The 15,306-nt window shown below is 42.2% G+C and overlaps 1 protein-coding gene across 1 annotated transcript in view; it reads left to right on the forward strand.

Moving 5' to 3' along the window:
• The first annotated feature begins 660 nt into the window (after positions 1–660).
• Positions 661–15,306, forward strand: part of APPL2 (adaptor protein, phosphotyrosine interacting with PH domain and leucine zipper 2) — a 35,620-nt gene continuing 20,974 nt past the window's right edge. The window contains exons 1-2 of the mRNA XM_054167730.1: positions 661–880; positions 5,704–5,802. Of these exons, the coding sequence (XP_054023705.1) occupies positions 827–880; positions 5,704–5,802 (153 nt within the window). The 5' untranslated portion in view covers positions 661–826. The remainder of the gene's footprint in view (positions 881–5,703; positions 5,803–15,306) is intronic.

A 15,306-nucleotide genomic window follows, 5' to 3' on the forward strand; every position in this document is an offset into this window, starting at 1 on the left:
CATGTTCACATGGAACATCCTATGTTGCAGCTTGCACCCACTGACCCTTGTCCTATTATTGGACGTCACTGTAGAGTTGTCCATACACAAGGACAAATGCAGGTGCCACAATGAGGGCTGTTTGTACGCAGGCCTATCTCAGCCAGCAGCTGCATTGGTCATATTAGTGGACGAGACCCTGAAGTACTTCACTGAGACACCTGTGACTCAGGTAGCTGAGCTGACCCTGCCAGCAGTCCCCAACCCTGTGGTGCACCTGAGGAGAGCCCCCAGTGGCACAGCAAAAGGGTTCACTCACAACTGGACGTCCTCAAGCCCCACAAGGCAAGGCTAGAAGATGTGATCATCCCCTGGTTTCTATCACACCCTCAGACTGGGAGATCTCCCTCAGCTGATGGGGGATCCTAGAGTCCCTGCTGCATCCCCCTTCCTACCACTCTGCTGTCCAGGGGATGGAGCCGAGAGAGGGGCTGTCATTCCAGACCCTGCTGCCCGCAGCTGGGGCGCAGGTGAACGGGAGCCTCTCATCTAGAGCCTGCAAGGACCCTGTCCTGCCGACCAGGCCCGATGAGTTAATGGCAACAGGAAGCCACCCCCTCCTGCCACTCTCCCTCCCGCTGCCGGCCCTCCCCGTGACTCGCTTCCTCCGGCCGACGGGAACTGGGAGGAGTGAGCGGCCCCGGGCAGCCGCCGTCACCCGCCAGCGGAGCCAGCTAGCTAGCTAGCTAGCGAGCCGCCGCCGTGCCCCGCCGCTGGGGCGTGCCAGCGGGCGTCCACCGCCGCCGCGCATCCAGTTGCCAGCGCCCAGCCGTGCCGCAGCGCCAACATGCCGGCCGTTGATAAACTTCTACTGGAAGAGGCTTTGCAGGACAGCCCGCAGGTAGCGGCCCGCGGCCAGGGACGCAGCCGGGGCGAGGGGCGTAGAGCGCGGCCGATCGCCCGTCTGTGCGTCAGTACCTGAGGTGGCGGTGCGAGCGGGTAGTCCGCTGGGTCTCGCCGGGGCTGTGGAAGGTTGACACCTCGGGAGAACCGGGCAGCAGCCGTCCCGCGGCGGGGAAGGTGCTGTCGGTAGGCGGGACAGGGCAGCTGGGTGAGCGCCTGGCTCGGGGAGAAGTGGGTCAGGGTGACTTCACCTGTTGGAGGAGTCGCAGAGCAGGGATGCTGAGAAGCAGGTAAACAGTATCCCGTGTGGCGTCAGGGAAAGGCTTTGCTCTCCTGCAGGGCATCTGTCAGGGACAGACTGTATCTGCTCCTGGGGACCTTGAGAGAAGAGTGCTGACCCCAGCTTGGAGGGGCAGGGTGTGGGGAGGCCGAGGCATGCCATCCTTTTTCCTCACCTCCCTCAGAGGAAAACCTCCTCTGTTTTTTTCCTCACTCTGCCCTGCCTTTGCGTGAACTTACTTGGCAGTAAGGGTTGCCACGGAGAGTTGTGTTGGAGAAGATAAGTGGGTAGGGCAGCATGCCCTGGTTTCCTTTGAGAACCCTGAGGGAGAGGGAGACTTCTGTGCTGTGAGTCACCTGGCCCCAGTGATAAAAGTGGGCTGAAGGAATGTCACCACCAGCATACCGGCTCCTCCCCACTCAGGCTGAAGCATCCCAAAAGTTCAGATACAGGGGCTTCCCATGAGGATAGGTGAGGTAGAGCCCACTGAAGGTGACCTTCTGAAGGAGCCCAAGAAATAAGGCCAGGCGGTTTCCACCCATTCCTTCCCAACTGCAGGCAGAAGAGGACAGCTCTCCCCACACTCCAGCACTGTGCCGCATTGCTGGGAGCCACAATTTGACACAGCTGCACAAGTGACCCCTGAGGACTGTGGAAACCTCATAGCAAGGAGCACAGCATGCTGTTATGTTTTCAGAGGGTCAAGGGATGTGAGGCCTCAGGAGCTAGGAAATGAAGATGGAAAGAGGGAAGTTTTAGTGGAAGAGAAGAAAGGGGGAATAGTGGAAATGTGGCAGAAAGGTGTCATGCAGAGAGAGATACAAAAGTAATTGGTGGAGCACGGGAAAAAGAAAGGGCAGAGTGGATCAGTACGGATCCTGCCTCCAAGTAGCTCTGTGTTGTAGTCCTACCTCATCTGCTGATGGATCAGGAAGAGGAATGAGTAGGTAATCTGTGAAGCAGGTTGCTTAAAGGTGTTACAGACTCTGTCATGAGACATTTTGAAGGAAAGATTGGACATGCACCTGTCAAGACTTAAGGAATCTTGGGGCTCATCTTGATCATCTCTTCTTATCCTGTGTTGCTGTGATTCCATGAAATCCCATTCTGCTAAGAATTATTTTCACCATTTATTTGCAGATTTTCACAACTTGAAAAAGTGTCGAGTAACTTGATGTAGAGTCAGAATTAACACTGCTTTGAGCAGGGGTTTGGACAAGGTGACCTGCACAGTTCCTTGCCAGCCTGAACTGTTCAGTGGTCAACAGTTTACCAAAATATGCTACATTTATTATGAGCAATTATTAATGTTTTTAGTATTAACCTCCTCACTGCATTCTGAAGATGAAGAACTTGACACTCAGGATAAGTGAACTCATTCACCTCTTCAGTCAACACTTCCTTCAACGATTAAAAATGTAACACTAACTGAAAGCTGCTGAACAATGCACTGAATTGAATTTGGAGATCTTCATCTTCTAACCTGAAGTGGAGGCTGTTAACATCTCCTCTGCAATTACTGGAAATACCAGGCTGTGCATAAACTCCAAGTATCTGCAAGATGTTTTGGCTTGATTTGGTCATTACTTTTTGTTAAAGTCCTGCAATTTTGGGAGGGAGGAGTATTGTTTAATTTTTATTGTGGCCCAGTGTTGCTAAAATCTGGGGGGGTTCAGGCAAGGAAATGGGTGAGTTTTTTAGTCTTTTATATTTTTATTATTTTCTTTATTCTTGGAGGAGTTTAGATTCACAGTGCAACAGGGTCCCTCTGTGAGCTAAGTACTACAAAATCAAAGCAAAAAGGCAGTCTGTCCCACAGAAATTACAGTGTAGCAGCTTATGGGATTATTTACTTCTGCATACAGTGACCTGATTTCCTCTGCTCTCTTCAGTTACAGCAATTCAAAAAGGATGCTAAAATGAGGATGTAACCTAACTTTGTGTCAACTGCGTGACATATGTAAATTGCACGCCAAACTGAAGAGTATTAGGCCAAAATTATTGCTTCATCTTTCTTTTTTTCAAAACTTGATCTCTCTCTCCCCAAAAACATAGAACTTTTTTTCTTGATTTGTCTCCAAGCACTAGCTGACCATAAGTAGTGTCTTAATTGAGAGAAATTTACACAAGTAGTCATACTAAAGTCAAGAAAAATAGTTATGTGAAGGCAGAATATTTTTTCCAGAAGCCAAGATAGTGATGCTATTAATGAGGCCACCTAAATGTTAGCTTAATCTGTGTATTCCTGTTTTATTAGCATTAGCTGGGATTCCAGACTTTATCAGAACAGCAACAGTATACACAGGCTGGCATATTGTTGCAGTGATTTTAAATGGTGTTCTTAAATACAAGATTTTCCAAGAATAACTTCCAAGCTGCTTGAGTCATTTATTGTTTTTATTATTTTTGAACAGTGTGCTAACAACTGAGGCCAAGACTTTCAGAAATCATTTCCCTGAGCTGTTCTAACTCAACCCATATTTAGACAAGTGAAAAATTGAACCTGCAAAAATTCAGTAAGATTTAGGAATATAGTTGACTCCTGCATTTGGAATCCTTTTCCAGCATGCAAAAACATGTGATTTGTAGCCTACTCCAGATGATTTCTTCATAACTTTATTTAGTCTTGGCCTGAGGTTTGTGTTGATAAACAGTGTGTCAAATTTTATTGTTTTTTGCCTTCCCAAGATTTACTTTTTAACCATCTTCATACCCTGTGCATTTCATGTGCTCTTGTAAGATAAAGCAAGGAAGATGAGCACTGCATAGATAGGAGATAGTTTCACGTAAGTTTTGCTTGCTTTACTGCATCATTGAATATAAAACATTCAAAATGAGATAGTTTTGAAAAGCCATGTATTTTCAATTGTTGAAATGATAGCCTAGTGTAGAACACTCTCAAAATCACTGTCCTTGTAGGGAAGTTCTGCACAAAAATCCTTTACAAGTTTGGATTCTCACTATCAATTTAGTTGTCTTGGCCCTCCTTTCTTTGTTCGTTTTTGATTGGGGTTTTGGGTTGGGGGTTTGGTTTTGTTTGTTTTATTTTCGTGGTGGTTTTTCTGCTGAGTTTTGTTTGGTTAGTTTTGGTTTGTTTGGTTTGGGTTTTTTAGTGTTTTCTGGATACATTGTCAGTGTCTCTAAGGTAAAAGGTACTGTAGCAGCTTAGCGCTTTAGCAGACTGAAACACTGAGAGCTTTAGAGTTCCTCAAAGTACTCCCATGCAGAGTCTGGAACAGAACCCAAGGACTGACTACCAAATAATTTCTTTAACTGCTAGGCAACACTCTTTTCTGGCTTAGGTACTTCTCAGTGGAGATGAGAGGATACTTAATCTGAAACCAGGGTTCCTGAAGGATGCAGATCTTCAGTTTTTCAGGAGTCTGGACATCAAGTCTGGACAGGGATTTATTGCAGAGAAGAGTAAATGTGTTGGGGAAGGACCTGTGCTTTCTGTCAAAATACTGGAGTAACTTAAATCTATGTTAAATCTTTGACATTTCCAAGGTTTGAGTGTGAATTCTTCAGGTACATTAGAGAGCCCTGTAATAGGATGATAGATAAAGTGCTTGCTCTGTTACAGGAGTGACATGTATTGGAGTTTGTGTGCTCCTCACATAAGTAGATGGAACTAATTTCATATAAGTGGGCTGTACAGATGGAAAGACATTGCCAGTTAGCATCAAACAGATTGGATTTACCAAAGTTAAGACTAAAACTGGATCACGAGTTTGTTAAAGGGACAGCCTTCCCTCTTTCATTATTGTCATGATCTAGCAAATACCGGAGCTCAGCGTTATTTGGTTGTTTCTCATCACAGGAGCTGTGTCAGCAACACAAGTCATTGTTCTTGATGATTCCACCAAAACAAACCAAGGGAATTTGTGTTCTAAAGATAACACAAGTTGTTGTGATCTTTTTCCCCCCCATTTGCTGACAAGGATGAGCTAGCAGAATGGAGAAAGTACAGGGTATCGCTGGGTGAATGTATGCTGTGCCTGTTGTTGTGGATGAACACTCAGTTGTTTTCTCGGATTACGTCAGCTAGCTTTGGCTGTGGCGCTTTAAGTGTTGCTCAAGACAGCTGAGAGTGAATAATACTCTGTAAATTATCTCATGGAAAGAGGTGCTTTGAGTGCAGTCTGACATTAGAGAAGTAAAGTGAGCAAGCAGTGGTGTTTGACCCAGAGTCCTTAGCGTGGTTTGGATTACTATAGTCAGCAGGCAGATAGTCAGGATTTCTTACATTCCTGGTTACATTGGAGGGAATGGTTGTTCATTAGAGCGAGAGACTGGGAGTCAGGATTTAGCCATAGCATTTTATCACTACCCTTCTTCATGCCTCAGTTTACCTATGCGTAACAGTAGGACTAATTTCTATGTGTTTTGAGATTCTAAATAAACAGAACCATGCAAAGTTAAAGGCTTATTATTTCTAATGAATTTGTATGTTTTACAACTACCCCTTTGCAGTCATTTGTGATTCTTTACAGTATTTTCCCTTGGGACTAAAACCATTTGCTTTTTTTCTTTTATTGAAGACTCGATCTCTGCTCAGTGTGTTTGAAGAGGATGCAGGAACCCTCACTGATTATACAAACCAGTTGCTTCAGGCAATGCAACGTGTCTATGGTGCTCAGGTAATTTTTCATCAGTATTCATTTTGTTCAATGTGAAGTAGAAGATAAATTGCTATTATGATGCTGTTATTTACATGAAAGTTGCCAGCTACCTGCATCTCTCGTGGTTTAGAGGAGTTGTGGGTGTTTTCCATCTGAGATCTCAATCCCTTCATGCCTCAGTGTTTAGAAGTTATGTGAATGGAAAAAAATCTTACCTACTTTGCCTGGTTTTCTTGTGGTATGCCCTTACCTTGCTTGCATAAACAGACAGGCCTTCACACTGACTTTAGGCATCTGACCTTAGATACTGTGAGTCATCATTTGGAAGGAACTGTTTATGTCTGTTGATCACAGAGAGAATGTACAGCTTGAGTCATAGGACAGTTGAGTACCTATAGCAGTGTCAAAAATAAAGGAGTGGGAGAAGGAAAAAAAGTGCGCTTTCTAAAGTACTTGTATGACCTAGTTGACTAAACCCCTTTGAAAGTAAAACTTCTAAGGTAAATCATATCCAGTGCTTTGGAAAAAATTGTAAATGGTAGTGATTTTCAGTGAAGCTAGGATCCCCATGTGCATAAAACCAGGTATTTCAAAATGCCACACCTGTGTTTTTTAATATATATACACACTATTTAATAGAACTTTTGCAAATATTTATGTGAAATAAATACCAGAATTCCTTAGAAACAGCTTTTCTATTCTTAAACCAGCAAATCAGAGGACACAGAGATGAAGAGAGTGGGGATGCTTTGAATTGAGTGGAAGACTGAGTCCTGATTCTAATATTATCATGACTCAGTTCAGCTACAAAACTACTACAAGTGTATGTCCATTTGGTGGGGTTGCTCTTTTGCACAATTGACTTGAAGAGCCATCTGCCCAGGATCTAGCTACCTACACCTGGGAGATCCTGCTTTGAAGAACTTCAAAGTCTTCATGCCCTGGATCCTGTGCAAATGCAGAGCAATCAGAGGCTTACAGCACACCTTAGAATGCTTAATACAGTGCATAGCCAGGGACCAGAGAGGTGACATGAAATCAGCACTGGAAGTCAATGATGGCCATTTCAGTAGAGATGATGAGCTTTAAGAGTAGCAAGAGTGTGCACACGTTGAATGGTAGAAATCTGAGACCAAAGAGCAGGTAGGATTGAAATGAATGAAAGAGGAAATAGAGGATAAAAATGGTTTTATTATGAAGTGTCTAGTATCTATCCATTTCTCCTGCTGGTGCCTTTTTAGAGTGATGTTTTAGGAACCAGTTACTCTGACCTGTGAGTCATGAAAAAATGCTTACTTTGCTTTTGTTTGCCTCTTCCTTTCCCTCTCAGTTTTTAGCCTTCTCCATTCCTGTTGCCTTGCAGTTACAACATTTCCTCTTTCTTCTCACTGTCTCAGCACATTTACCCATCTGTACTTTGCAGTCATACTGAGTCTGCTTCACTTTCCCAGCATGTTTTGGCCACTTTCTTCTTGTATGCTCCCTGCTTTAATTTGATCTAAATATCCATTCACTTGTGAATTTTGCATGCATTCCTTGAAATACCTCATCTGAGTTTGATACCATTTTGAGATGGGGGATGCATAGCAGATGTTTAAAGTCAGGCTTTGTAAGGATGTGGAGGAGAGTACCCTGCTTCTGAATATTTCAAAGGAAGACACACCTGACTGAATTCATCCTCAGTTTGAGAGGCACACACCTTATTACAAAACTCTATGATTGCAGTTGCTGTAGAAAGAGAAGTGCAGTGCTGAATTGCCCACTAAACATAGATGGACAGTTAAGAAAAATCTGTGTAATATTGTTTTGCTGCCTAACCACAGCTTCAGAGAAAATAAACTTTTGCTGTTGTGTGTTTAGGAGACACATTGTCTGGGCCTCAGTAGTGGCATATTAGGAAGCTCTGCCAACACTTTTTATTTTGAGAAGGAATGAGATTTAGGAAAGAGAACAAAAGTTAAGAGTACTGAGAAGCCAGGTTCTGAATCTGCCTTTTTATTTTCCTGAATTAAATTCCTGTCTTTGTAAAGCCACTGTCATTCCCTGCTCTGATTTCCTTATCTGTAAAACAGAATTACAGTTACTGACCTACTTTGAAGCAATGACCATAAAAATAGCTGGAATCACAATCACTGCAGTCAGACAAAACAGCAGTGGATTGTGCCAGTCCACAGTATTGAACAGTTATGACAATTTAAAATCTTGTTTTCTTGCTAAGTGCATTCTGAATTTTAAATTTTCCCAGATGTTTCAATCTTATTTTCAAGATCTTCTGGAGTATTTTACTACAATTGGATGTTCCTTGCCATGAAACCCCAAATGTTCATGTAATTCACACCACTGTAGTTTGTGGTCAAATAGCAACCATTGGTGGCTCTGAATGGATGCAGTACAAGGTCACAGGGGAGTAGCAATGTTAATGCATGCTGTTAATTATCCATATGGATATATGCATAACTTGTCCTTAAACACTGCTTTGTGTGTAGAGCAGCAGTACATTTGTAAATTGACAGCTCAAGCTGCTCTAAACACTTGGATCACTGTGTGCGAAAAGAATGTGAGAAATATTTACCCAGAGCTTTTAAAAACTCTTTTTGGAAACATCTCTTTGGAATCTTTCTGGGATCTTTTTGGAAACATTCTCTCTTTTTTTGCCTCATTTCTTAAGCCACAGATTTCTGCTAGGTGCTGGGGATCTAACTTTTCAGACTTGCATGTGTTCAGGCAGGACTTCATGTTGCAGGCCTTAACTTTTGTAATGATAATAGGGCAGTTGTTGGGATGGATGCATTCACTGGGGTGGGCTTCAGTAAGTAATGTAGATGGACCTTGAAAATTACTTGAAACTGCTTTTGTCACAAGAGTGGAAGGAGCATCCCGTTGCAGGATGGAGATGTTGCTTGTGCAGCAGTTGGTACTCTGCCTAGGCACCTGGAGCCAACCTGATGTGGAAGGGCAGACAACACTAGGCTGCAGCTGGATGACATATTGCTAGCAGATTGCATTTAGGTGCAAGGCCCTCAATGCATGATAAACCTCTGGTTGTTGTACAGGACCAGAGCAGTGTTCTTGCCTCTTAGGAGACTCACACCAGATGTGATGGGGTGGTGACTGTATTTCACATATGGAGTTCTTTAGTGAAGAAGTGACGATGATGGTACAAAACAGATGCAGTGTATGATGCTGTGATTGAGGAGAAATCACAGGCATCAAATGTATGAGCCATGAGGAGTGAGGTTTGGTTGATCTGGCAAACCCATGTGTGTAAATATAATGAAGTATTTTTATATTTCTTTGTCAAATAAACCACCTCCCTGTGAGCACATACTGTACTTCCTGCTTAGTTCTCCCATCTGTACCCTGAAGTAGTTACCACATTCGTTGTGTGACAGAGAATATCTTCTTTGTAGTGCTTCCTCCTTGCAGGCAAGACCTAATGATGCATCTGGTATTACTGCTGTCTTATTTCAGTGACTATTTTGTTCATCATTCGGTACGTTGTATTACCTGAGCAATAAGTAATGAATTAAGCAGGGGTTACTAGAAAACTCCATTAAGTTGCATGCTGAGTGATGCTTTTGCAATATACAGTATATGAGCAGAATGTGTCCAGTTTACAGTTCTGACTTTACTGTCATATCCAGTTCTTCATCATACCACAGAAGTGGCTCAGCTGGAAGCTTCACCTGAAACAAAATACCATTTAGAGACTCAGGATACTGTTGTGTATCTATGGACTATTGGAATGAATAAGCAATTGAACAGGTTAGAGGAAAGTAAACTGCATTTTTTTTGTCATTGGAAAGAGGTTCCATCACATTATTCCTGATAAATCTGTCTAGATGCCAGGAGCAGTAATGCTAGAAGAGGAATAGAAAGAAACTCATGTTGCCTTTATCAATAAATCCAGTGAGAGAAACATCATGGGAATTGTGAAGTGTAATTGTAATCAGCCTCTGTATCTTTTGAGCAGTCAACTTGTGATTCCAAAGTCACACAGGCAAAATCTCTTAGGCTCACTACTTTTTTTATGTCCATACTCCTAAGGAAACTCTTGATAGTTATGGAATAGTCTTCGGTTCCATGGAGCATATTACATGGCTATCAGAACAACTTGTATCTGTTGAGGGCTATTTTAGGTAGTGTTTTATATCAGTGTTCCTTGTCTCCCTAATTTTGTGGTGCTTCCTGTCTGCATTTTTCAACACTGCTGCTTGTTTCATCTTCCTATGTATTGACTTCACTAGGCTATAACCCAGGAGGTAGGTGTCAAGCTCCCTAGGGCAGGCATAGGTTTTCATATTTATTATGTTGTATAGCTAACCCTGAGTATTCAGAAGTCTTAAATTAGTTCTTGCTAAACTAAAAAGTAAGCACTGGTACAGTTTGTCTTTCAACTGCTTTCTTTTCGTGCCTGGGGGAGCACTTGTGTTCAGATTTCAAATAGGACTCTCTGTCCTGACATCTTTTTAAATAATAAAGTTTAAGTTACCATTTAATAAACTTCCAGTTCCACCTAGAGAAGTGTCAATAGAGTATCAGATAGGACAAACACTTGCAATAAATGAAGCTGTCAGCACTGACTGCTTTGACTATACATATTATTGTTCCATATTCATTGTAAGGTTGCCTCATATACCTCTGCACTTCCTGAGGCATATTCACCATATGTTGCTAACAGAGGTAAGCAGAGCATTTTCACATGAGAACTAATGTATTTACAAAGCCATGGGAGTTGTTTTTATTATTGCCTGTGAAGCTGGAGTCGTCACTGTGCTAAGAAGCAAGTTAACATTGCACTAAGCAGGATCTGGAGATCTGAGTACTACCAGGAGGCTGTGCTGATAGTAACTTTTTTGAAACTCAAGAGGTACTTTCCCTACTGAACTAGCCATCCTGCTGTAGCTGCTTTTGCAGTTTTACAGCAGGGTTTTGACTAGCATTTTCTATTTCTTGGAGCTATTAAATGATCCTTTGCTGTGCTGTTGGCACTTGTGAGGACCAAGTGCCGTGCTGTGAATCAGCACCAGGGCAAGCCATATGTTAGCTTGATCTTCTAAAGTGCTCGGCAGCCTGAACACCCTGGTGAAGCTTAGTTTCTCTTACCCTTGGGTTCATGTTTCCAAGCTATTTAATATGCAAACCTAAGCCTGTAGGACTGTAACATTTTCTAGATTGCTGGAGATCTTTATTTTATAAGAAGAGGGCATTGCACACGTAGACAGAGCATGCATAAAGCTGTTGTGTCAAGACACAGTTCTTCCTGTGCTATGCCTGCTTTTGAAGGTAAATGTGTTCTCTGGTGCTGAGATGAGAAGGCTGCAACTGCCTCATGGACCTTCTCTTTCAACCACTACCTGTTTGGGTTTTTCCCCATTTATAAGGCATTAGGCTTTCCCAGGTGGAAGCCAAGTTTTGTTATGTGTTGTTCTGCATATACAGGGTGCACAAATAAATATCTTTACCAGTATCCTGCTTGTTTACATGAAGAAGCCTTTGGCAGTTCTGTTTGCAGAGTTACTTGCAGAGTTTTAAAAATGCCAGCTTTAGCTGGACTAGGAAAGTAGCTTTGCAGAAAGCTTCATTATATTGGGATTGGAACTGAATATGCTAAAATAGCTCTCTGTCTTTAGAAGTTAATTTATAGCTCAACTTAATCCTTTATATGCCCTCAAATCTGGAGTCTGTTAGGTGACTGTCTATAGAAATTTCTTCTGACTTTGATGTATTAGCTCTCAGAGTTTATTTTGGAAAAATACAAAAAGAGACCCTGAAAAGGGATGGGCTGAGTCACTGGTAAATTATTAATGCCATAGGGATTTTATTATGAATGGGTTTCAGAAAATACTCTCTTCTGATTATAAGAACAGCTTGGTGAATAAAGATGATAATGAAGAAGGTGGCATCAACCCAGAAAAATACATGCCTTTGCTCTGGCACTAGATTAGAAAATAATGGTGGGGCATTTTCTTGCTGATTTATTTGAAGGCAGGGCAAGGTACTGAAGTAACTGGAGAATTAAATGGTGTTTTTAAATCTGTTTTCATTTCTGGTAGATTAGTGCTAGATGCTAGACGTCACGTCCATTGCCTTATCTATGTGTACTGGTGTTAGTGAACATTGCAAAAATGGCTAGAGAGCCAGCCAAGGTTAAAAAAAACCACACATGGAATCATAGAATCAAAAAGGTTGGAAAAGACCTCAAAGATCATCAAGTCTAAGCTGTCACCCAAGACCTCATGACTCCAAAACCATGGCACCAAGTGCCATGTCCAATCCCTTCTTGAACACCTCCAGGGACAGTGACTCCACCACCTCCCTGAGCAGCACATTCTAACAGCTAACAACTCTCTCTGTGAAGAACTTTCTCCTCACCTCGAGCCTAAACCTCCCCTGGTGCAGTTTGAGACTGTGTCCTCTTGTTCTGGTGCTGATTGCCTGGGAGAAGAGACCAACCCCCTCCCAGCTACAACCTGCTTTCAGGTACTTGTAGACAGCAGTAAGGTCTCCCCTGAGCCTCCTCTTCTCCAGGCTACACAATCCCAGCTGCCTCAGAGACTGAATTGCTTGATACAGGTCTGCATACATTGCTTCCATCTTTCTTTCTAGTATACTTTTCTACATTCATGTTGCAATGATGTTTTCACTGCAAAGTAAAATCATCTAATGAAAAGACTTTTAAGGCACAGTACTGGTTGGTTTTACTTGGATTTCTGTTCAGGATTTTATTTGGTTTCTGCCTGATAAATCATTTCATCAATAGCTCTGCCACTCCAGAAATGCTTGGTGAATTCTGAAATGTCTAAATACTATGGAAGAGATGTGAGCTGGTAGTCAGGATTGTGTAGCAGCTTTTCTTTCACTGTTGCATACTGAATTTCAGTCACTTGAGGATAAAAGAAGTGAATGTTGCTGTAGTCCATGGGAAAATGTCTTTGAAATGGATTAAAACCTGTTAAAACAATTTGTCTGGATTTAGTGGATCTGTCAGCTGAAGACATGCAAATAACTTTTAAGTCTTGAGACTGATTAGTACTAGGGAAGGGGGTGGAGAAGGCTGATTAGAAGTGGGAGAGAGGATTAAATCAAACTTTCCCAGATTACTGTACTTAGCAATGCATTATTACCACTAGGTCAGCAGAGCAGTTTGCTTCCTGTTCTTTATGCAATGTGGCTGTGTTTCAGTTTGCCAACTTAATTTGATTTGCTTACAGCTGTTTGGGATGTGTATGTGTTTGGTGGTGGTTTGCTTGTTTTCTTTCCCAGTGATACAATGAATGATTTTGTACCTCTAATAGGAACAAAGTCTGGCAGAGGTTGTGAGGGAGAATGAAGGACCCAGGATTAATTCTCCATGGACAGGGATTGAGAAACAAGTTTGTTTGTGGTGTTCGGGTGCAGAGAGCTGAGCCTATAAATGAAAAATGTGACCTGCTAGCTTGAATAGGTTATCAGTGATGTGTGGAACCATTGTCCTGAAATCCTGGTGTAAATTTTATGTTAGGCCATTCCCTCAGTTTGTTCTGGATCTGGAGCAGCATGCCATAATTTTCTGCTTAGGGTCTTTATGTGACTGTGGTCTTCTGATCGTATACTTGATATAATGTTATTAATACCTCTTTGAGACCCTCAGGGTTTGTGTATTTTCCTACTAACCTACTAACCTGTCTCATACTGGAGACTGCAGCTGAGGAGTGATGATTACTGGAAGATCACTCTTTGTATTGCCCATCCTTAAACTGTCCTATGCAGATGAGTAATGGTTCTTTTTGTTACACTTTGCACATTGGGTGAGGAAATTGAGGATCTTTTAGTCTTTAAAAACCAAACTGTTACAAGTTTTGAGCACGGCTTACACAGAGCAGTAGGATATCTTTGGTGTCAGCCTATTATTCTGACCTTCTTTTGGTATTAGCAAGTTCAAGCCAGAAGCATGCATTTTCCAGAATCAGAACAGAGCACATGGTTGCAGACTTTGCAGGAGTAAGTGAACCGAAACAAAAAGGGCAAAAAAGGGGCACGGTTCTCACACTCTGTTCATTTCAAAAGATTTCCCTTGCCCTGACCCAACTGTGTAACTGACAGATGGCATCACAGTTGCTGTGTGAGCACTTAGGCTTCTTGCAGTTCATACTCAGATGGGAGAATCTCTTCTTTTGATAATCTTAAATTCATCTTTGTACTCCACCGACATGCATGCATACAAACAAACCCTCTTAATGTCATCGGTCCACAAAGAAGGAGTCTCACCCTTGCTCTCATCAAACCATTGCTTGCTAGCTCCCACTTTGAAGGTGGCAAAATCTCTTGGGTTCTTGTAACCTAGAGTCCTTAAAAAGGTTTGTTAATTCATTATAAGGCACAACATCCTTTTCCATCCACTGAGTTGGGAACTACTTAAATGCCAAGTGTTTGTGCAAAGTTTTCTTGTACTAAAACACACACAATCTGCATAACCAACCTGCAAATCTTGAATGAATCCTCAGCATGAATACTGTATGGAAGTGTAATATTATTACTAACTGGTCTGAGACAAGAAGCAAAACTAATACATCACTGTGAGGTGAGAACAGTCATGGGGTGTGCATAATCTAAGTTTAGACTTAGAACTTAGTTCTAAGCTCTTGTTTGTACCTTGGAAGGCCTCTGCTCTCCCAGCCACTTGTAAATATTATCACCACAGTTGTTCACATTGGTTGTATTACCTTTCCTGTCTCTTTTCCATGTGATCACATACTGCTGACATTACCTAAGCTGTGGCTATGTCTTGTTCTTTGAGTGCTTGGGCATACTTTAGACTCTGGCTAAGGCTTTGGACCTTGCTGTCTGTATTAACACTCCTTCCTAGGATGCCAAGGTGGTGCAGAAGCACCAGGCTGTAATGTAGTATGGCAGAGATGGCATCAGACCAGAGTATTTCAGAATTTCTGGCCTAGATTGTTAACTGTGTCATGCTCTGCAGGCTCAGGACAGCGAGGGAGAACAAGAGAGCACACAAACTCTGTCCTAGTTTTAATGCTTTTCTATACCAGCTGCAGCATATAGGGTACCATTAAAGCAGTTCAGAGATTGCTCTGAGTTTGACAAACTCAGGAAAAGATAATACTAAGATTTAAAATGAAATTGAATGAGAAGTGATTAATTTTCTGCGTTACTGGAGAAGGATCTGACAGGGGTTAAGACAGATCCCAGTTTCCCCCTTCCTCTTTTTTTTTATGTTATTCCATTTTTAAGTCACTGTTAACAAGTTGGGATCAGAGGAGTTGATATACTATTGTTTGGAATACACTGAGTAAAGATTGACATATCCAAATGCTTGTCTCTGTTTTTTCCAGCTGTCAAGCAAAATTACATGACTTTCCTATGACACCTGCTTTTCATAAGCATGTCTTAAGGATGTTTCTATTTCATTGGCCAGTTTAGCCATCAGGATACAGAACAATGTGCTGGTTTGTATTCCTCTGTCAACTTAAGGCATTGTAATTAAATCAGTACATTGCCTGAGCATGAATGCATTCTATA

The sequence above is a fragment of the Dryobates pubescens genome, chromosome 15 (assembly GCF_014839835.1).
Source record: "Dryobates pubescens isolate bDryPub1 chromosome 15, bDryPub1.pri, whole genome shotgun sequence".
Taxonomy (NCBI): domain Eukaryota; kingdom Metazoa; phylum Chordata; class Aves; order Piciformes; family Picidae; genus Dryobates; species Dryobates pubescens.